At 40.9% G+C, this 24100-nt stretch overlaps 1 protein-coding gene across 1 annotated transcript; it reads left to right on the top strand.

The window, feature by feature from the left end:
• The first annotated feature begins 1475 nt into the window (after nt 1-1475).
• Nucleotides 1476-22979, top strand: LOC125477418 (1-aminocyclopropane-1-carboxylate oxidase homolog 1-like). The gene is made up of 3 exons (XM_048584502.1): nt 1476-2106; nt 21810-22131; nt 22568-22979. The coding sequence occupies exons 1-3, from the start codon at nt 1556-1558 to the stop codon at nt 22823-22825; spliced, it is 1131 nt and encodes a 376-aa protein (XP_048440459.1). The 5' UTR covers nt 1476-1555; the 3' UTR covers nt 22826-22979.
• The last annotated feature ends 1121 nt before the right edge of the window (nt 22980-24100 follow it).

The following is a 24100-nucleotide window of genomic DNA, read 5'->3' as shown; positions in this document are numbered from 1 at the left end:
TTATATTTGTTTGGTAATTAATAAAAACTTCCGTTGATAGAGAGATACTCATATATCAGAGGAACTTTGAAATTGTTTTTGTGCTCTTTGTTATTTCTTTTATTGCTTTGTATGGTTCTCGGTTTAAGGCATAACAAACTACACAAAACTAGATCACCCTTTAATATCTTCTCTTCCTGGGTGAGAGCGTTTCTCTACTTGTGAGAGTTTTCCCACCAGTGTGTGACTGCCCCTCTTCTTCTTCCCTCTTGTAACCGTTGACCCTAGCTATGGCCACGTTGGTGCTAGCCCTCTTCTTCCTCGTTCTCTTTTTTCTTTTCCTCTCCTTCTCCTTTAGCCCCTGTTTTCCCTAGTCCATGGCCAATTCGCCACTTCCCTCCAACCCCTTATGCCCCTGTTTTCTCCTTCTGTAGCCCCTTCTTTCCATGTTCCCTTTCACCTTCCTTCCATCTTTCTTCTACCTTTTTCCACCTTTTCTCTTTTTGCCGATTCTCTTTTTTCCCCTTCCTTCCACCATTTTCCCACCTCTTTCCCCTTTTTCACATTTTTTTTTCTTTTCTGTTTCCCCCTTTCTTCTAGCCCCACTTTCCTCAACAATCCACCTCCCTCTTCATCCCAATCGGCTCCATCGTTCATCGTTTCCGCAATCTTATTCGGCTCCTACTTCTCTTCACCACAATTTGTCGCGTTTTCCTAGAAAGTGCATAGAGCTTTTGCTCGGGTGTTCACATCACCTCTTTCATTCGGTTTGCCCTTGATGACACCATTGCTAGTGGGTTGCTTCTTCCCGCTACCTTCTTTCGATTTGTGGTTGCTATTGTTGTGGTGTTCGATGGCAGTGTTTGGAACCCCGTTTTGGGATTCTGTGTTGGGGGAAATGTTTAGCTTGCTTTCAGAGGTGTGTTGGGGACCTTTGTTTCTGTTGGTGGGCATGCGGCTTTCCGACGGCAGCAATGGTTTAATGCTGCTAGGAGTTTTGCTTCGTTGTTTAAAGTTTGCTTTGTTGTTTTTTATGTTTTGAACTCTTACAGAGGTTCATTTTTTCATCTATATATTAGTATTTGGGTTTTCTCTTATGTAATATAATGTGAAGTAATGCTATTCATACTATATTTTTGTATTATATTTTCATACTATCTTATATGACATTTGATATGGATAGACACATCATTTGAATTAATCAAATTTTTTAATTTAGTTCATTAGTTAATAAACTAATAATTAAGAAAAACTAGTTAATTAAATTATGATTGTGGTATACAATGAGTCTTTCTTATTCATTTCCTTGAGTTTTGTAAATTTTTCAAATGATGTGGCTGTCCACATCACATGTCACCTAAGTTGATATAGAAATGTAGTACAAAAACATGATATGAATATCATTATTCTATATTATATTTGATAATAAAGTAGCGTTTCAAAAACCAAAAAAAAAACACTACACTGAAAATTACAAAGTTAAACATGTGGCAGCAAACACGTGGAAGTGTGAATTGTGATCCTGTGGAGCATGTGTAAGCCTTGAAAAAAGCTTCTACATCTTCGAGTCCCAAAAATGTCACCAGATTTTACAAATACATCCAAAATGATCTCCGGGAACCCAATAAACCAAGACCGCCTTCAACAACTAAAGGCCTTCGACGAATCCAAAGCTGGTGTCAAAGGGATCGTTGACAAAGGAATCACCAAAATCCCACCAATTTTCATCCGGCCGCCGGAAGATACCGCCGGCGACAACCCAAGTTCCTGCCAACCAACCCAAGCCCAGTTCAGTATTCCTGTCGTAGACCTTGCTGACACTGTCGGCAGGCACGATGACGTTGTTACCAGAGTCCGGCGGGCCGCAGAGACTGTTGGTTTTTTTCAGGTGGTGAACCATGGGATTTCCCAGAGAGTGTTGGACGAGATGTTGGAAGCGGCACGTGGGTTCCACGAGCAGCCAAGGGAGGTGAAGGCCGAGTACTATGGTAGGGAGCTGATGAGGAAAGTCAAGTTTGGGAGCAACTTTGATCTGTATCAGTCAAGGTTTGCCAATTGGAGGGACAGTTTGTTTTGTGTCATGGGTCCTGAGCCCCTTGATCCTCAAGAATTGCCGGTGGTTTGCAGGTTAGTCAATAGATTGAATTCCACTCTAATCCTATATTGAAACATTTCATAATCTTATTCAAAAGTAGCATAAGTAATTACAATCTCATGTGCTCAACTACTCGATCGTGCCTCAGTAGCTCTTGTGTTTGGTTCTCTCTCCCAAAATATATAGATCTGGAAAAATTCCCGAAAGTTCCGAATCAGACCCAAAAAATCCCGAAACTGAACCAAAATTGTCCCAAATCGAATATCCCAAACCGTTTGGTACCGGATCCCGAGCCGATGGTCCAAAAAGTTTGATACGGGTTCGGGACCGAATCCCATATGCCTTTGTTCAGTAATTCCAAACCGAATCGATAAATATTTTAATATAATTTTTTTATATAGTTGAATTATTAATGGTGATTAGATTTGGTCCGACTCTCACTCGCGCCTCACTTCCTCACGGACCTCATACTCTCGGATCTCTCTCAACCTTCGAAGACAAGTCCTGCAACCTCTACGGTCCCGTTTATCCTTTCTTTTTTACCATTTACCTTTTTTTTCATCCGTTTACATGTTTTTTTAACAACTTGAAAATTAAAAAAGAAAAATTTGTCATTTGACAATTGAGGAGTCTACATGTTTTTTCAACACAAATATAATATGTTCCACTTTGCTGCAGAAAATCTCATCTGACTGTTATCAACGCATATGGATCTAATGGATCATACCCATCTGCATCATATATTAATTGTCACCAAAATTTGAACTGAATTAAACAAAAATCTTAGATGGGTAGAGGGAGAGATAGCTTGTTGCTTACATGATAATCCGAAGGAGTTGATGAGAGAGAAGATGAAAAGCAAGAGCAGGTTCATCTTTTCTCCAAATTAAAATTTTCCAATTGCACTGCATTAGCATATATCCAGACACTTGCAGTGAGATCATATATTCTCAAACTGTAGTGAGTCTATCTTATATTACCTACAAAAAATCATGCACTATAGTCAACAACATTGATTTAAGTTTTGTCTGATAAGGAACATAGTTTGCATTAATTTTACATGTATAAAATAAAACGGTAAACAGTTATCCGTTTATAACCGATTTGTAGACATCAAAATTTCGGTGAAATGAATGTTGACCAATAATTAAAATTTCAACGTTCACGTGTCACATAAATTTTACATGTAGCGTGTGATTCAACGAAAAATCGAAATAAATTGGAAAAGTCATCAAATATGACACGTGTCAATACCTGGCAGAAATGATTTATTTCATCTGATTATTTAAATCCAAAAATCAAGTTTTGGAATTCTATAAATAGGAGGCCAAGACATTCATTTTGGGGGAAAGAAGGAAGAAAGAAGGAAGAAAGAAGGAAGAAAGAAGGAAGGAAGGAAGAAAGGAAGAGAAATTTACATTACACCAAAACCTTGAAGCATTGAAGCTCTAAAGCTCTCAAGCAAATCCCGAAGGATCAAGAAAGCACTCTTCGTTCTTCGTCAAATCCCCCTTCAAGATCAAGCCCCAAAGGCCCTTGAAGAACTTTCACCAACTCAAGATCAAGCCCTGACGGCCCTTGAAGAAAGTGAAGATTCATTCATCATCCGTTCATCCTAAGATCAAGCCCTAACGGCCCCTTTGGATCAACAACCTCAACAATTTCACACATCCAATCGTTTTTCAAGATTAAGCCCAGAAGCCCTTTAAGATCCGCTCATCCATCAACCTTCAAGATCAAGCCCCGACGGCCCTTGAAGAACTCCAACCAATTCAAGATCAAGCCCCAACGGCCCTTGAAGAACTCCCACCAACTCAAGATCAAGCCCCGACGGCCCTTGAAGAAAGTGTTCATCGCTCATCATCCGTTCATCCTAAGATCAAGCCCCAACGGCCCCTTTGGATCAACAACCTCAACAAATTCACACATCCAATCGTTCTTCAAGATTAAGTCCAGAAGCCCTTGAAGATCCGCTCATCCATCAACCTTCAAGATCAAGCCCTGACGGCCCTTGAAGAACTCCAATCAATTCAAGATCAAACCCCGACGGCCCTTGAAGAAAGTGAAGATTCATTCATCATCCGTTCATCCTAAGATCAAGCCCCAACGGCCCCTTTGGATCAACAACCTCAACAAATTCACACATCCAATCGTTCTTCAAGATTAAGCCCAGAAGCCCTTTAAGATCCGCTCATCCATCAACCTTCAAGATCAAGCCCCGACGGCCCTTGAAGAACTCCAACCAATTCAAGATCAAGCCCTAACGGCCCTTGAAGAACTCCCACCAACTCAAGATCAAGCCCCGACGGCCCTTGAAGAAAGTGTTCATCGCTTATCATCCGTTCATCCTAAGATAAAGCCCCAACGGCCCCTTTGGATCAACAACCTCAACAAATTCACACATCCAATCGTTCTTCAAGATTAAGTCCAGAAGGCCTTGAAGATCCGCTCATCCATCAACCTTCAAGATCAAGCCCCGACGGCCCTTGAAGAACTCCAACCAAGTCAAGATCAAACCCCAACGGCCCTTGAAGAACTCCCACCAACTCAAGATCAAGCCCCGACGGCCCTTGAAGAAAGTATTCATCGCTCATCATCCGTTCATCCTAAGATCAAGCCCCAACGGCCCCTTTGGATCAACAACCTCAACAAACTCATACACCCATTCTTCAAGATCAAGCCCAACGCCCCTTGAAGATCCATTCATCAACTGTTCATCCTTAGATCAAGCCCCGACGGCCCTTTGGATCAACAACTCATCCACAAACCCACACCCTACGAAGATAGAATCAGAGGACCAAATTACAAAGAGATTGTAACCCCAAAATCATTAATACAACAAAAAATATATTTTGTACACGTATTCTTGTCTTTTGTTTCAGGAATTATTCGTGTTTACCAATTTGGCACGCCCAGTGGGACTATCTCTACCTCTCATCTCTATCCTCAAATCATCGAAAAACGCAAAAGGCATCAAGAAAGGATCAAGCTGTTCCTGCAATCAAAGCAAAGAACAAGAACATCATCGCCGCAAGTGGTGATATTTCGGGCATCATAACCCGAAGTAAGGCAAGAGATCTTTTTGCCGCGGCTTCCACCCCTGCATTAACTCTGTCAAAGGAACAAGAGCACCTGAGTTACGAGCCTGTGATTATCCTAGCCTCGCTAAGGGCATCAAAAGGGGAGAGCCCGAGGAAATACTCAGAGTCCCTACTCTCCGACGCTGATTCGAGCGGCAGTACAACCATGCAAGTCATGACCACGGGAGCAACTTCAATCGAGGAGCAGCTAGCTCAAATGAATGAAGCAATCGCAAAGCTCACACGAACTGTGGAAGAGAAAGACTTGCAGATTGCCGCACTTGTCAACCAACTAGATGCGCTGCCCGACGTGAAAGTCGACCCAATTGTTGGCCTATTAAAGAAAGAAGGCGACGAAGAAGAGGAGCCACCAGCGGAGAAAGTTGAAGAGAAGCCGAAGCTAGACCAAGCAACGACATCCATGGGATCTCTCTCTATCCAGGAGCTACAGGAGATGATCGCAAGCACTATCAAGACACAGTACGAAGGAAGCTCGCATGACTCCGTACTGTACTCAAAGCCTTACTCCAAGAAGATTGATGCTTTGAAGATGCCAAGGGGTTATCAGCCCCCAAAATTCATGCAGTTCGATGGAAAAGGCAACCCGAAGCAACATGTCGCCCATTTCATTGAAACTTGTAACAATGCTGGGACAGAGGGAGACTACCTCGTCAAACAGTTCGTGCGTTCGCTGAAAAGTAACGCTTTTGACTGGTACACTGACCTCGAACCTAAGTCTATCAACAGTTGGGACCAGCTAGAAAGGGAATTCCTCAACCGTTTCTACAGCATTCGTCGTACTGTAAGCATGCTAGAGCTGACCAGCACGAAACAGTGGAAAGATGAACCTGTCGTCGACTACATAAATAGATGGCGTTCTTTAAGTCTGGATTGCAAAGATCGGCTTTCTGAAACCTCTGCCATTGAGATGTGCGTTCAAGGCATGCAGTGGGGACTACACTACATCCTTCAAGGCATCAAACCACGAACATTTGAGGAGTTAGCCACCCGCGCCCATGATATGAAGTTAAGCATCACTCGTCATGGGAAGAAAGAACAGATCGCCGACTACAAGAATGACAAAGTTTTGGGGCCAAAGGTGGATAAGGCTACGTGGAAACCCACCAAGGAAGCAATGACGGTCAACACAACTCCAGTCAAAATCCCTACACGAAGCAAGGCAATTTAAACCGAAGCTTTCCGTGATCAAGAGATACGTAGACGCACTTTGAAGGAGCTTGAGGAGAAGACTTATCCATTCCCCGACTCTGACGTGGTTGCCATGTTGAAAGACTTGCTTGACAAAAAGGTGATCGACCTACCTGAGTGCAAACGGCCAGAAGATATGAACCGTACTAACAATCCAAGGTACTGTAAATTCCACCGCTTCATTAGTCATCCGACGGAAAAGTGCTTTGTGCTAAAAGATCTCATCATGAAGTTGGCTCAGAAAGGGATCATCGAGTTAGATCTTAATGATGTGGTGAAGTCAAACTATACCACCGTCACTTCTGGCTCTTTGAACTCAAAATCTTCACCTCAACCGCTGGGGGCATGCTCCAAAACCATGTTAGTCAAGTCAAGTGAAGTTGAAGGATGGACTTATGTCACTCCAAAGAAAATGCACAAGAAACATACGTCTCCTCCACAAGTTCGCCAATCGGAAAGGGGGCAAAGCAGCTACCGTCAACCTTCAAAGCTACATGAAAGTGTTGAGGATGATGAAGTTATGACACAAAGATCGTCCGTTGCCATCACAATGCGCGATTTCTTCCCCAAAGACTTCTTCAATCACTCAGTCAAGACTCCTTGCTATGAAAATTGCAAGGAATGACCCTCTAAGATCATTTGACAAATTCACCAAAGCTCCTCGTTCGCACGAGCCTAAAAGGCGACAACTAAAGCTCCTCGTTCGCACGAGCCTAAAAGGCGACAACCAAAGCTCCTTGTCCGCACGAGCATAAAAGGCGACAACAAACGCTCCTTGCCTGCATGAGCTGAAAATGCAAACGGCACCAAGACGCTCCTGGCCCGCAAGAGCATAAACTGTGTACGGAAAAATCATCATCAAAACCATCACTCATTTGAACTACGTCATGACTTGATCCCTCCTCAACCAAGGGTACGTAGGCAACTTGAAACTTCAAAACTTCAAGTACAGTCACATCACCAACAAAAACACAAACACTTTGAAGAAAAAAAGCGAATTCAAGCTATGAATACTTTATTTCTTTAAAGGAATGATTTGGTTACAAAGCCGTATTACAAGGGTGAGCATCACACCAACGTCACCACCGAGGAAAGTTGTGACCAAAAGACACTACACAGCATAAACTCGCTGCAGTCTTTTGCACAACCACACACGATAAAAGTGACACTTTGGGACAAGCTTCAAGTAGCAGTGGTAAAGAGCCCACGACAAGCAGTAAGGTCAATGTGCACAACAAAGTCACCGCCGAGGGAAAACCGTGACCAAAAGGCATTACACAGCAAAATCCCGCTGCAGTCTTTTGCACAACACCACATGGTAAAAAGTGGCGCACTGCAACAAGCACCAGGCAAAGAGTACAATTGCACCCACATCTTGCTCACTCCGTCACCAATTCCAAATTCACAAGAAGCTGCCACCAATTGAGAACATGGGTAATCCGTCAAAAGGCAGCAAGGAAATTTGTGAATGCAGTAAGTACTTGTAAAAAAAAAAAAAAAAAATACATATGTTACTATGTATTAAAAATATATATATTCTCTACTCAAAAAAAAAATAAAAAATAAAAAAAATACATATGTTACTATGTATTAGAAAAATATACATATTCTTTACTCGAAAAAAAAAAAAAAAAAATCGAAACACGGTAAAAGGGGGGTTCACGGCAAAGCAAGCAAAAGTACTAGGTATAAATTTATTGTTTATAATTTGTTCTTTGTCTTGGTGTTGCTTCAGCTTTTTGCAGAGGAAGAGAAAGAAGACTTGGCTCTTCTTATTTTCACAAAAGCAAAGTAAAAGGTGAAAGTTTCACCATCGCAGCTAATCAAAAGACACGGCTACTGCAGCAATCACTACCGCCAGTGTTAACCTCCCCAGGGACAATGCAGCAATTCCTCCACTTCAGGTTTGACACCTTGCACTACCTCGAGCTCATCATTCTGGCCACCATGATCAAAATCAACGAAGAGCTTCATTGACCGCTGTCAAACGACTAGCCGGTCTTCAAACTCGACGCCTTACACTCTGCCTCAAGATCTGGCTGTTTCTGCACCTCCACCGTGGCTGCTGCCTTTGAAAGTGATCAACAAAATCAAAGTTTGTCAACTCACACCCAAAGATCTCATCCGTCTGCTGGCCTCTGCTGCTGCCTCTGAATGTGATCAACAAAATCAAAGTTTGTCAACTCACACCCAAAGATCTCATCCGTCTGCTTGCCTTTGCTGCTGCCTTTGAATGTGCTTGACAAAATCAAAGTCTGTCAACTCACACCCAAAGATCCTCCGCCTTCTCTCTCTCGGACTCAGCCTGGGTTTTCACCCACAGCCTCAACCTTGCATAGCATCCTTTATATAGAAAAAAAACGACAATGTAGAATAAGAAATAATAAAATAAAGTAAAATGAAATGATGATGTTGGGAAGTAATGATGAAAGTAAAGAATAAAAAAATAAAAAATAAAAAAATAAAAAAAATAAAAAAATAAAAAACAACTCTGGTGGATCAATCCACCGAAAGAAGAAAAAAAGAATAATAAAAATATATATATATAAAATAAAATAATAAAAAATAATAAAATAAAGTAAAATGAAATGATGATGTTGGGAAGTAATGATGAAAGTTAAAAAAAAAAAAAAAAAAAAAACTTTGGTGGATCTGTGCCACCGAAAAAAAAAAAAAAAATCTTGGTGATGTACATGTTTTCTCTGTATTTAGCACAATACACTAAATAAAACGAAGTATGTTCATTGATTTTCGAAAAATTACAAGTGTGAAAAAAAAAAAAAAAAAAAAAAGTGTCTAACAAAGAAAGAGAAAAATGGAGCATTCACAAAGGTTGTTCACGTGAAGCCCCACTACTCGGCCAAACTCCAGGAGCGGGAAGCACCGAAGATAGATCATTCGAGGCCCCAATACTTGATGGAACGCTTGATGACGCAGGAAAAAGGTGCCTCTGGAAGAAAGACGCAAGCCTTTGACGATCACTTTGAATGCGACCTTGAGATTCTTGCATCTCATCAAGCTTCCTCTTCATGCCCAACGAATAGTTATTTGCAAGCACATGCAAACTTCTATTCTCGTACTTAAGCTGTTTAATCTCCTGCTTAAGATCTTCCACCTCTGCCATCAATGATTCCACCTGACGGGACCGAGCAAGCAGGCGTTGGCCCATGTTGGACACAGAGCCCGTACACTGAACACTAAGAGCGAGGGACTCTTGAACGGCCAACTCATCGGACCGTCCTGAAAGCAGCCTACTATCTTTTGGTGTGAGGAGGTTCCTAGCTACTATTGTAGCTGTTGTGGCGTCCTGCATCACTGAGTCTTCACCTGTAAGAGGACCGTTAGAAGATAAGAAAGACGGGCACCATACATTACCTTGACGCGGCGCAACCGGATCACTGCTGAGACTCAATTCTAAGCTAAGGTTCGATGGGTAAGCCATTTTTCAAAGGTGTTAAAAGAGATGAGAGGTAGAGATAGTCCCACTGGGCGTGCCAAATTTGTAAACACGAATAATTCCTGAAACAAGAGACAAGAATACGTGTACAAAATATATTTTTTGTTGTATTAATGATTTTGGGGTTACAATCTCTTTGTAATTTGGTCCTCTGATTCTATCTTCGTAGGGTGTGGGTTTGTGGATGAGTTGTTGATCCAAAGGGCCGTCGGGGCTTGATCTAAGGATGAACAGTTGATGAATGGATCTTTAAGGGGCGTTGGGCTTGATCTTGAAGAATGGGTGTATGAGTTTGTTGAGGTTGTTGATCCAAAGGGGCCGTTGGGGCTTGATCTTAGGATGAACGGATGATGAGCGATGAATACTTTCTTCAAGGGCCGTCGGGGCTTGATCTTGAGTTGGTGGGAGTTCTTCAAGGGCCGTTTGGGTTTGATCTTGAATTGGTTGGAGTTCTTCAAGGGCCGTCGGGGCTTGATCTTGAAGGTTGATGGATGAGCGGATCTTCAAGGGCTTCTGGACTTAATCTTGAAGAACGATTGGATGTGTGAATTTGTTGAGGTTGTTGATCCAAAGGGGCCATTGGGGCTTGATCTTAGGATGAACGGATGATGAGCGATGAACACTTTCTTCAAGGGCCGTCGGGGCTTGATCTTGAGTTGGTGGGAGTTCTTCAAGGGCCGTTGGGGCTTGATCTTGAATTGGTTGGAGTTCTTCAAGGGCCGTTGGGGCTTGATCTTGAAGGTTGATGGATGAGCGGATCTTCAAGGGCTTCTGGGCTTAATCTTGAAGAACGATTGGATGTGTGAATTTGTTGAGGTTGTTGATCCAAAGGGGCCGTTGGGGCTTGATCTTAGGATGAACGGATGATGAATGAATCTTCACTTTCTTCAAGTTAAAACTCAAAAGGCCGGAGATGATTTTCAGGAATGAGCAACCTTCGAAGTGTGCATGTTAGAGGTGATCAATACCTCTACAAAAACGAAGAGGCGCTTGCTCAGAAATCGTAGGGCCGCTTGTTCAAAAGTGAAGAGAAGCCCCAACGGCCCCTTTGGATCAAGCCCTAACGGCCCCAACGGCCGCTTGAAGAAAGTGAAGATTCATTCATCATCCGTTCATCCTAAGATCAAGCCCCAACGGCCCCTTTGGATCAACAACCTCAACAAACTCATACACCCATTCTTCAAGATCAAGCCCAACGCCCCTTGAAGATCCATTCATCAACTGTTCATCCTTAGATCAAGCCCCGACGGCCCTTTGGATCAACAACTCATCCACAAACCCACACCCTACGAAGATAGAATCAGAGGACCAAATTACAAAGAGATTGTAACCCCAAAATCATTAATACAACAAAAAATATATTTTGTACACGTATTCTTGTCTCTTGTTTCAGGACTTATTCGTGTTTACAAATTTGGCACGCCCAGTGGGATTATCTCTACCTCTCATCTCTTTTAACACCTTTGAAAAATGGCTAACCCATCGAACCTTAGCTTAGAATTGAGTCTCAGCAGTGATCCAGTTGCGCCGCGTCAAGGTAATGTATGGTGCCCGTCTTTCTTATCTTCTAACGGTCCTCTTACAGGTGAAGACTCAGTGATGCAGGACGCCACAACAGCTACAATAGTAGCTAGGAACCTGCTCACACCAAAAGATAGTAGGCTGCTTTCAGAACGGTCCGATGAGTTGGCCGTTCAAGAGTCCCTTGCTCTTAGTGTTCAGTGTACGGGCTCTGTGTCCAACATGGGCCAACGCCTGCTTGCTCGGTCCCGTCAGGTGGAATCATTGATGGCAGAGGTGGAAGATCTTAAGCAGGAGATTAAACAGCTTAAGTACGAGAATAGAAGTTTGCATGTGCTTGCAAATAACTATTCGTCGGGCATGAAGAGGAAGCTTGATGAGATGCAAGAATCTCAAGGTCGCACTCAAAGTGACCGTCAAAGGCTTGCGTCTTTCTTCCAGAGGCACCTTTTTCCTGCGTCATCAAGCGTTCCACCAAGTATTGGGGCCTCGAATGATCTATCTTCGGTGCTTCCCGCTCCTGGAGTTTGGCCGAGTAGTGGGGCTTCACGTGAACAACCTTTGTGAATGCTCCATTTTTCTCTTTCTTTGTTAGACACTTTTTTTTTTTTTTTTTTTTTTTTTCGCACTTGTAATTTTTCGAAAATAAATGAACATACTTCGTTTTATTTAGTGTATTGTGCTAAATACAGAGAAAACATGTACATCACCAAGATTTTTTTTTTTTTTTTTTCGGTGGCACAGATCCACCAAAGTTTTTTTTTTTTTTTTTTTTTTTTTTTTTTTTTTTTTTAACTTTCATCATTACTTCCCAACATCATCATTTCATTTTACTTTATTTTATTATTTTTTATTATTTTATTTTATATATATATATTTTTTTATTATTCTTTTTTTCTTCTTTCGGTGGATTGATCCACCAGAGTTGTTTTTTATTTTTTTATTTTTTTTATTTTTTTATTTTTTATTTTTTTATTCTTTACTTTCATCATTACTTCCCAACATCATCATTTCATTTTACTTTATTTTATTATTTCTTATTCTACATTGTCGCTTTTTTTTCTATATAAAGGATGCTATGCAAGGTTGAGGCTGTGGGTGAAAACCCAGGCTGAGTCCGAGAGAGAGAAGGCGGAGGATCTTTGGGTGTGAGTTGACAGACTTTGATTTTGTCAAGCACATTCAAAGGCAGCAGCAAAGGCAAGCAGACGGATGAGATCTTTGGGTGTGAGTTGACAAACTTTGATTTTGTTGATCACATTCAGAGGCAGCAGCAGAGGCCAGCAGACGGATGAGATCTTTGGGTGTGAGTTGACAAACTTTGATTTTGTTGATCACATTCAAAGGCAGCAGCCACGGTGGAGGTGCAGAAACAGCCAGATCTTGAGGCAGAGTGTAAGGCGTCGAGTTTGAAGACCGGCTAGTCGTTTGACAGCGGTCAATGAAGCTCTTCGTTGATTTTGATCATGGTGGCCAGAATGATGAGCTCGAGGTAGTGCAAGGTGTCAAACCTGAAGTGGAGGAATTGCTGCATTGTCCCTGGGGAGGTTAACACTGGCGGTAGTGATTGCTGCAGTAGCCGTGTCTTTTGATGGCTGCGATGGTGAAACTTTCACCTTTTACTTTGCTTTTGTGAAAATAAGAAGAGCCAAGTCTTCTTTCTCTTCCTCTGCAAAAAGCTGAAGCAACACCAAGACAAAGAACAAATTATAAACAATAAATTTATACCTAGTACTTTTGCTTGCTTTGCCGTGAACCCCCCTTTTACCGTGTTTCGATTTTTTTTTTTTTTTTTTTTCGAGTAAAGAATATGTATATTTTTCAAATACATAGTAACATATGTATTTTTTTTTATTTTTTATTTTTTTTGAGTAGAGAATATATATATTTTTAATACATAGTAACATATGTATTTTTTTTTTTTTTTTGAGTAGAGAATATATATATATATTTTTAATACATAGTAACATATGTATTTTTTTATTTTTTTTTATTTTTTTACAGGTACTTACTACATTCACAAATTTCCTTGCTGCCTTTTGACGGATTACCCATGTTCTCAATTGGTGGCAGCTTCTTGTGAATTTGGAATTGGTGACGGAGTGAGCAAGATGTGGGTGCAATTGTACTCTTTGCCTGGTGCTTGTTGCAGTGCGCCACTTTTTACCATGTGGTGTTGTGCAAAAGACTGCAGCGGGATTTTGCTGTGTAATGCCTTTTGGTCACGGTTTTCCCTCGGCGGTGACTTTGTTGTGCACATTGACCTTACTGCTTGTCGTGGGCTCTTTACCACTGCTACTTGAAGCTTGTCCCAAAGTGTCACTTTTATCGTGTGTGGTTGTGCAAAAGACTGCAGCGAGTTTATGCTGTGTAGTGTCTTTTGGTCACAACTTTCCTCGGTGGTGACGTTGGTGTGATGCTCACCCTTGTAATACGGCTTTGTAACCAAATCATTCCTTTAAAGAAATAAAGTATTCATAGCTTGAATTCGCTTTTTTTCTTCAAAGTGTTTGTGTTTTTGTTGGTGATGTGACTGTACTTGAAGTTTTGAAGTTTCAAGTTGCCTACGTACCCTTGGTTGAGGAGGGATCAAGTCATGACGTAGTTCAAATGAGTGATGGTTTTGATGATGATTTTGCCGTACACAGTTTATGCTCTTGCGGGCCAGGAGCGTCTTGGTGCCGTTTGCATTTTCAGCTCATGCAGGCAAGAAGCGTTTGTTGTCGCCTTTTATGCTCGTGCGAACAAGGAGCTTTGGTTGTCGCCTTTTAGGCTCGTGCGAACGAGGAGCTTTGGTTGTCGCCTTTTAGGCTCGTGCGAACAAGGAGCTTTGGTGAATTTGTCAAATGATCTTAGAGAGGCATTCCTTGCAATTTTCATAGCAAGGAGTCTTGACTGAGTGATTGAAGAAGTCTTTGGGGAAGAAATCGCGCATTGTGATGGCAACGGACGATCTTTGTGTCATAACTTCATCATCCTCAACACTTTCATGTAGCTTTGAAGGTTGACGGTAGCTGCTTTGCCCCCTTTCCGATTGGCGAACTTGTGGAGGAGACGTATGTTTCTTGTGCATTTTCTTTGGAGTGACATAAATCCATCCTTCAACTTCACTTGACTTGACTGACATGGTTTTGGAGCATGCCCCCAGCGGTTGAGGTGAAGATTTTGAGTTCAAAGAGCCAGAAGTGACGGTGGTATAGTTTGACTTCACCACATCATTAAGATCTAGCTCGATGATCCCTTTCTGAGCCAACTTCATGATGAGATCTTTTAGCACAAAGCACTTTTCCGTCGAATGACTAATGAAGCGGTGGAATTTACAGTACCTTGGATTGTTAGTATGGTTCATATCTTCTGGCCGTTTGCACTCAGGTAGGTCGATCACCTTTTTGTCAAGCAAGTCTTTCAACATGGCAACCACGTCAGAGTCGGGGAATGGATAAGTCTTCTCCTCAAGCTCCTTCAAAGTGCGTCTACGTATCTCTTGATCACGAAAAGCTTCGGTTTGAATTGCCTTGCTTCGTGTAGGGATTTTGATTGGAGTTATGTTGACCGTCATTGCTTCCTTGGTGGGTTTCCACGTAGCCTTATCCACCTTTGGCCCCAAAACTTTGTCATTCTTGTAGTCGGTGATCTGTTCTTTCTTCCCATGACGAGTGATGCTTAACTCCATATCATGGGCGCGGGTGGCTAACTCCTCAAATGTTCGTGGTTTGATGCCTTGAAGGATGTAGTGTTGTCCCCACTGCATGCCTTGAACGCACATCTCAATGGCAGAGGTTTCAGAAAGCCGATCTTTGCAATCCAGACTTAAAGAACGCCATCTATTTATGTAGTCGACGACAGGTTCATCTTTCCACTGTTTCGTGCTGGTCAGCTCTAGCATGCTTACAGTACGACGAGTGCTGTAGAAACGGTTGATGAATTCCCTTTCTAGCTGGTCCCAACTGTTGATAGACTCAGGTTCGAGGTCAGTGTACCAGTCAAAAGCGTTACTTTTCAGCGAACGCACGAACTGTTTGACGAGGTAGTCTCCCTCTGTCCCAGCATTGTTACAAGTTTCAATGAAATGGGCGACATGTTGCTTCGGGTTGCCTTTTCCATCGAACTGCATGAATTTTGGGGGCTGATAACCCCTTGGCATCTTCAAAGCATCAATCTTCTTGGAGTAAGGCTTTGAGTACAGTACGGAGTCATGCGAGCTTCCTTCGTACTGTGTCTTGATAGTGCTTGCGATCATCTCCTGTAGCTCCTGGATAGAGAGAGATCCCATGGATGTCGTTGCTTGGTCTAGCTTCGGCTTCTCTTCAACTTTCTCCGCTGGTGGCTCCTCTTCTTCGTCGCCTTCTTTCTTTAATAGGCCAACAATTGGGTCGACTTTCACGTCGGGCAGCGCATCTAGTTGGTTGACAAGTGCGGCAATCTGCAAGTCTTTCTCTTCCACAGTTCGTGTGAGCTTTGCGATTGCTTCATTCATCTGAGCTAGTTGCTCCTCGATTGAAGTTGCTCCCGTGGTCATAACTTGCATGGTTGTGCTGCCGCTCGAATCAGCGTCGAAGAGTAGGGACTCTGAGTATTTCCTCGGGCTCTCCTCTTTTGATGCCCTTAGCGAGGCTAGGGTAATCACAAGCTCGTACCTCAGGTGCTCTTGTTCCTTTGACAGAGTTAATGCAGGGGTGGAAGCCGCGGCAAAAAGATCTCTTGCCTTACTTCGGGTTATGATGCCCGAAATATCACCACTTGCGGCGATGATGTTCTTGTTCTTTGCTTTGATTGCAGGAACAACTTGATCCTTTCTTGATGCCATTTGCGTTTTTCGATGATTTAAGGATAGAGATGAGAGGTAGAGATAGTCCCACTGGGCGTGCCAAATTTGTAAACACGAATAATTCCTGAAACAAGAGACAAGAATACGTGTACAAAATATATATTTTGTATTAATGATTTTGGGGTTACAATCTCTTTGTAATTTGATCCTCTGATTCTATCTTCGTACGATGTGGGTTTGTGGATGAGTTGTTGATCCAAAGGGCCGTCGGGGCTTGATCTAAGGATGCACAGTTGATGAATGGATCTTCAAGGGGCGTTGGGCTTGATCTTGAAGAATGGGTGTATGAGTTTGTTGAGGTTGTTGATCCAAAGGGCCGTTAGGGCTTGATCTCAGGATGAACGGGTGATGAATGATGAACACTTTCTTCAAGGGGGCCGTCGGGGCTTGATCTTGAGTTGGTGGAAGTTCTTCAAGGGCCGTCGGGGCTTGATCTTGAATTGAACGGATGATGAACGATGAACACTTTCCTCAAGGGCCGTCGGGGCTTGATCTTAAAGGTTGATGGATGAGCGGATCTTCAAGGGCTTCTGGGCTTAATCTTGAAGGTTGATTGGATGTGTGGATTTGACGAAGAACGAAGATTGCTTTCTTGATCCTTCGGGATTTGCTTGAGAGCTTTAGAGTTTCAAGGCTTCTTTCTTTCTTCCTTCCTTCTTTTCTTCTTTTCCTTCTTCCTTTCTTTCTTCCTTCTTTCTTCCTTCTTTCCCCCAAAATGAATGCCTTGGCCTCCTATTTATAGAATTCCAAAACTTGATTTTTGGATTTAAATTAGCAGATGAAATAAATCATTTCTGCCAGGTATTGACACGTGTCATATTTGATGACTTTTCCAATTTATTTCGATTTTTCGTTGAATCACACGCTACATGTAAAATTTATGTGACACGTGAACGTTGAAATTTTAATTATTGGTCAACATTCATTTCACCGAAATTTTGATGTCTACAGAGGTTAATACCCACAATCACCCATTTAAATTTTACGGGTAAATGGTTATACTCATAACCGTTTATTTATCTAAACGGTTATCCATAACCGTAACCGTGAAATTTAAATGGGCGGGTAACCACGGTTATCCATAACCGATGGGTATTTGCCCATCCCTATCTTTACTCCCGCCAAACCCCAAACCCCTAAATCCTAAGAGATTTTTCAATGTGACTGGTACAGAGGGTGGTACGCCACGTGTCACTATACAAATGGTAGAATACAGCGGAGAAATTTTTCAATGTGACTAGTACACGGGATGGTACACCACATATCACTATACAAATGGTAGAATATATGTGTTAAAAAGTTAATATCGGACGACGATTGTGCACTGAAAAGAGACTATAAGGGTTGGGGACTTAGGAGAAAATTTTCATTGTAACTGGATACGAGTGGTGCACCACGTGTTTTTATTTAAGTGGTGAAAATTTTTATTGTTTAAGTTATTAACTTTTTAACACACATATTTTACCATTTGTATTGTGACATGTGATGTACCACCCATGTACCAGTCACTTTGAAAAATCTTCCCATACTATGGCCAAGCTGCTTACTTCTGATCAGATCGTCCCCCAGAGGGTCTTATTGTCTGTTGGATTTTTTTATTTATTTTATTTATTTATTTATTTTTTTTATCAAGATGGAGCATAGACAAGATTATACAAGTGATATGCAAGATGAAAATGGAGAAGAGAGAACAAGTTTTCTTCTTTCTGTAAAAACCAGGCACAAAACTTTTTACACCTTAACTAGCAGGAGCCATAATGCATCCCACCTCTTTGCTAGCACCTAGATTCTAGGCATATTGACTTCCAAACATAAAGCAAACACAACTTGGCCTTCACATTACAAAACCAACGCCATTGCATACAGACGCAAGCAAAACATTACAACTGAACATTAATTTATGTTAACATTCTCTTACTCGGTTCATGCCCTGATTCTCTCTCTCCCCGAGTTCTCTCTGTTTTCTCTGTTGCCCAACCACCACAACCCACCACCAAACGACTTCATCGTGCAGCCATCACCATGTCCACCACCACGTCGCGCAGCCAGCACAACTCGCTAGTTGTTTCTCTATCTCTCGATCTCTCCTCCTCCCTTGTTTCTCCACCTCTGTCAGTCCATGGCACCGTGGGTGTCCTCCATGGCCAAGGCGTACCCGTGGCTCAAGAAGCTCTACCAACTAAAGTTTCAGATGATTTTTTATCATATGTTTGTGTGTATGTGGGATTGATTTTTGGTTCTCTTGTCGTATTACTTGCTCTGTTTTTTCCTCAACAAGGTTTGGCTCGTTTGTATTTATCTTTTTATTTTAATATAATTACAGGATGAACACGAGCATTATCACCCCATCATTTTTAATTAAAAAAATAGAAGTGTACAGTGGCGGAACCATAAGTTTATCGCAAGAGGAACGTTGTAAAGAAGCTCTATATATTAGTTACAATACCATGTCTCATATTTTATAGGTCATATGCATGCCCAACAAGGATATAGTGAATCAGATTCTGTTTCCTGTGTAATCCTAATGTTTCGATACTTTTCTATCTAGTATCGGAAGTGTTGTGATTTACGACTCAAAATTAGGATGATGCAGAAATTAGGTTATGTTACCTATTTCGTTTGGTGTCCTATTTGGGTACTGGATTTGATTTCTTGGTTAGATCTATTTGGTGGAGAGATTTTGTTAATTATCTATTTGTTTAGAATTTAGATTTACTTCTAGGTAGAATTAGGATTGTCATTGTACCTAAGTCCTATGCACGATAAATAGGATGTTGGGGTTAAGTGTATTTTATGTGCTGTCATCATTGGTTTAGAGAGTTTTCTCTCTTTTGGTTTTGGGTGAAGGTAACCGTTTGGAGTCATGAGTTTTCTCTCTTCTATGTTTCTTCGAGTTCTCTACTTGTTTGGTGTAGGCTTTGTCATTTGTGGGATTTGGGTTGTGTTGAGAGTTAAACACTCTTATGTAATCTTCACTTGTTTAGTGAAATTTCTCGTTGTGCTTCACTCGTGGATGTAGGCTTTCACGCCGAACCACGTTAATCCCGTGTTCTTTTGAGATTGTTTGTTTTTAGCTTTCGCTTACGACGTTGATATTGGATACTTTGATTAGAATTCGCTTTCAATTATGCATAAAAGTACAGCAAGAAGATGCTAATATTCTAGTTGTGGAGCCAAAAATAACCAAGAAAATTATAGAGGCGACACGCCACGCACATGCAACGGAAAATAACGGCTCAATCGAGGTCAAAAGTGATTAAAATGGTATTATTTTAAGATCCTCTCATCACTCCTCATTCAGTCTTCACCCACGAGGTAACTCCCAATTATTCTTTCCAAATTGAGAATAATTGTCAAATTAATTGATTAATTACCTAATTGATTGCAAGATATTATTTGGCATAATATCTTGCAATTAGAATCAATTTCCACCATAAGTGGCCAGTCCCTATTTCTCCAAATAGGGCCGGCCACACCCTTATATATAGCTCCTCATTTCTCCAAAAACCTAAGTTCATTATTCTTCTAAAACTTTTTAAACACTTTCTCTCTCAAATTCTAACTTTGGCATCGGAGATTCTTCGGCCAAAGTCCCCCCATTCATCGTGGGCGCGTGAGGCTCATGGCCTTGATTTTAAGTGTTAATTGTTTTGCAAGTGCATTTTTGTTCAAGAAGAAGAAGATGGAAATTTGCATCAACACTAGTCCCCTTGAAAAAACGAAGTTTGATATTTATAATCTAAAGACCAAATGCATCCCAAGTCTTCTCCAAGCCAAATATGCATGACATATCAAAAACATCAAATGGACATGAGTAGTTTTTTCTTTGTATAAATTGCTTGGGGGTCAAGACTAAAGTTTAGTTGAACAATAGCATCTGCCCTCTGTTGCTGTAACTTACGGTAAAATACCCGCGGTTATAGGTAACTACGGTTACCCGCCCATTTAAACTTCACGGTTACGGTTATGGATAACCATTTAGATAAATAAACAGCTATGGGTATAACCATTTACCTGTGAAAATTAAATGGGTGGTTATGGGTATTAACCGTGATTATAAACGGATAACCGTTTACCCATTTATTTTATATATGTAAAATTATCACAAATCATGTTTCTAGGGTGGAAAAAAAAACCGAAAATTTCAAACCGAACTAAAAAAATCCCAAACTGAAAATCCCGAAAATTTCAATACCCAATCCCGAACCGATCCCAAAAGTTCGGTACTGGAATCGGTCTCACATTTTCATTCGTTTGGTAATCCCAAACCGTACTGAAAAGAAAAATATATTATTTAATTTTAAATATATATTTGGAATTGTAACAGCCGTCGGATTTGGTTGAGATTTAATCTCAACCGTTGAATTCAAATAAAACCCTCACTCAGCCGTCCCTAGGTCCATGTATAAGTTGTCCTCCCCATCTCTGCACCTAAGACTATTAAATCCAACATACTGAACACTTAGAGTTGCAGGAAGTTCTCCAAGTTGAAAGCTGTAGAGATTGGCTGCGTACACTTCTCTATCCTTTGAAATATATAGGATATTTTGGGAGAGCCATGGCCCATGGAGCAGCCCAAAGTATGTTTCGTAGTCTTTTGTGATCGTTTTATCATTAACTGGATTCATCTTTTGCCTTCAAAATCTGACTTCTAGCAAAAATTGTGTGGAACTAGGGATTCTTGATTTGAAGAACAATTCATAATTTCATATGTTAATTTGGGATTCCTGATTTGTCCCGAAATCTTGAAAATATTTTGAGATTCCTGAAATTTGGGATTCCCGAAAATTTTGTTTGGGATTGGTGTTCAAATTTCCATCCTGAAATATATCATTTTGGGATTCGGGATACTAGTTTCGGTTCGACATCCCATACCGAGTCAATCCTAATGTTCTCTATTAGACAAAACTTAGATCAATGCTATTGACTATAGTGCATGGTTTATATAGCTAATTATAATATAATGTAGCTAATTAGATATATTATGTTAATACTTTACATTATGGGTTAAATAACCTAAGAATACTGTCTTCTAAACAGTTTTCACAACCCAAGAATACTTAGCAAATATTATATTACCTCCATTGGTAACAGTTAAAAATATCGTCCGTAAACTATTATTTCAATTATTGGAATGGTATAAGGACTTAAAAAATTAAAATACGGAAATGTATGATGAATGTACCTATAACGGTGTTTAACTGTAAAAGAAAAATGAAATTATGACAATTTTTTTTTTTAATTTTCAAGTTGTTAAAAAACATGTAGACGGGTGAAAAAAGTGTAATGGTAAAAAAAAGATAAATGGGTTAAAAAGGGTAAATGGGTAGACGGGTATTAAACATTTATTGTTAAATGGGTATGCGGTTATGGATATGGTTAACCATTTATAAACGGTTATGGGTATGGGTATAACCGTTTAAGCAATTACCCAACGGGTAAACGGTTATGCGGGTATGAGCATAAACGGTTATGGGTAAATAACCGCGGTTACCCGTCTGCCATAACGGTTGCCCATCCTTAGCTGGAAGAGAAGGACATTGATTTATGAATAGTTGAAATTTTGGTCTAAGCGAAATGGATATGACAAATGATTCTCATCCCAGTTGTTGCATTTTGTTTTCTGTGTCTAATTTGCAGAGACATTACTATGGAGTACTCAGACCACGTTCACAAATTAGGTGTTACTTTATTTGAATTGTTATCAGAGGCACTTGGGCTTAAATCTGATCACCTTCTAAGTTTGGATTGTGCAAAGGGACATCTTATTCTCACTCACTACTATCCGCCATGCCCCGAGCCTGAACTAACTATGGGCACTACCAAACACTCGGATCCAGATTTTCTCACCATCCTACTTCAAGATCATATTGGTGGCCTCCAGATTCTGTTTCAAAACCAGTGGATCGATGTTCCGCCTGTGCCGGGAGCTCTAGTAGTCAACATCGGAGATCTCTTGCAGGCAAGCCCCTCTAGTTCCTACATATCTTCTTAACAACTCTAACATGCATATCAGCAGCATTGCATTACATGCTATACTTGTTGGCTGCAAATTTGCTAATAAGCACTTCATTAAGTACATTTTTATTTTGGAGTCGAACATAAGGTTCATTGATAGAATAAAATGTTACAAGAAATAAACATAAAATTTAGCTGCAAGTAGGCCAATCTTAGAAGGTAATCAGATTTAAGCCAAGTACCTCTGATAGTAATTACTCTTCGTTTATTCTATCTAGGCCACAAACATTTTAATTGGGTCTTCATTGTAGGCTGGGCTTATATGAGCACTTCAAAATGGTCGCCATGCACTTTTTGACACGTGCAACATGTTGTACAACTATATATGTCAAACCATTTGTTGTTGGATTCCTGTAAATTTTTTTATTGTGTTCTTGTAGCTTATATCCAATGACAGATTTAAGAGCGTAGAACATCAAGTGCTTGCCAACTATGGAGGACCAAGAGTATCCATTGCATGCTTTTTCACCCTTCATCTTTACCCATCCACAAGGCTGTACGGCCCCATCAAGAATTTGTTATCAGAAGATCATCCGCCTGTGTACAGGGAAACCTCACTGCAAGACTTCATTTCGTACTACGATAGAAAGGGGCTTGACGGGAACTCTGCGCTAACACATTTCAAATGGCGAAGGTAAAAACAAGGGATTTGGAAGATGTACGAATTTATATTAAATGTGAGTTTTTATAGGATTGTATTTACTTTGAGGATAAGTTAATCCTCTACTCATTATCTACTATAAATAAAGGCACTGTGTGGAGGAATAAGAACACACACAAGGATCCCTACAATTTCTCCATTGTGTGTCTTGCTGCCGCACCCTCTTCTCCCTCAGTTAAATATAGGCCACAACATGTCATCAGCATGTTTCTACGCTATGCTACAGTATTTGAAGGAGAATTTCTGCTACAAACTAGTTCATCAATATCATCACGCAATTCGGGTTCTTCCAAAAAAAAGGTTTTAATCTTGAGATTTTTTTCAGCCTTGATTGCATGAACCATCACCATACTGCAAGAGCCATCTTTACGTTTTACAAATTTTAGATTCTACATAATTGTTTATGCATTATATCCATAATATTGCAATTATATGAATTGGTATTGTGATTAATTAAATAACTATTTTCAAAAACCCAGTGAGCAGTGACTCGAAGTCGCGCCGTCGAGCCACCAGCACTCAAGGCCAGCAACCTAATGCCATCTCCAACCGAATGGTCCAGAGGGCCGAAAATAGCCCGAAAACCGTCTCCAACAGAGGACTAGGCTAGAGGGCTCGTGGAATCTGAAGGGCCCCACAGAATTTGAAAGGGCCAAAGGGCTAGAGGGCTGACTGCATGCAGCCAGCCAGCTAGCCCGGGGCTGGCCAGAAAATAGAGCAATCCTGTCGGTTATAACTAACAGGATTGCTCAAAAAAAAAAAAAATGAATACAACGGCTAGCTGACTAGCCGTTGTATTCAATTTTTTTTTTTTTTTTTTTTTTTTTTTTTTAATTCTTAAAAATTCTAATTTTTTTTTTTGGGTTAAGTACAAAAAACTATCTCAACTATTGGTGTCGCGACACTTTCATACCTCATCTTTTAAAATTGACAATGTCATACATCATCTTACGAATTTGTGCTAATGTCAGACCTCCGTCAGTTTTTCTGAGTTCTCTCCCACCCAACCCTCTTTCTCTTCTCTCTCTCTCTCTCTCTCTCTCTCTCTCTCTCTCTCTCTCTCTCTCTCTCTCGCCTTTCTCTTTTCTCTCTCCTTGCAACCTGCATCCCTAAAATCTCAAAACCCAGAAATCCTTCTCACCCGTCCCCCTCAACCTTCCTTTCTGATCCCATCGATGACAACCCTACCTCTGTCATTGACTCCAACGATGACAGCCATGACCCGCAATTGCCCCCAAACCCTAACTCTAGC

Source organism: the organism of the source record quoted next, unplaced genomic scaffold (genome assembly GCF_019419815.1).
Source record: "Pyrus x bretschneideri cultivar Hongxiangsu unplaced genomic scaffold, Pyrus_bretschneideri_v1 Contig21, whole genome shotgun sequence".
Classification (NCBI taxonomy): Eukaryota; Viridiplantae; Streptophyta; class Magnoliopsida; order Rosales; family Rosaceae; genus Pyrus; species Pyrus x bretschneideri.
The sequence above is the reverse complement of the archived record's forward strand: the minus strand, read 5'-3'. Positions and strand labels throughout refer to the sequence as shown.

Bases quoted from the DNA above. Each gene is read 5' to 3' on its own strand.
- LOC125477418 (XM_048584502.1), top strand. From the start codon at position 1,556: ATGTCACCAGATTTTACAAATACATCCAAAATGATCTCCGGGAACCCA. The intron at 2,107-21,809 runs GTTAGTCAATAG...TCTAATTTGCAG, and splicing joins GAATTGCCGGTGGTTTGCAG to AGACATTACTATGGAGTACT. The intron at 22,132-22,567 runs GCAAGCCCCTCT...GTGTTCTTGTAG, and splicing joins ACATCGGAGATCTCTTGCAG to CTTATATCCAATGACAGATT.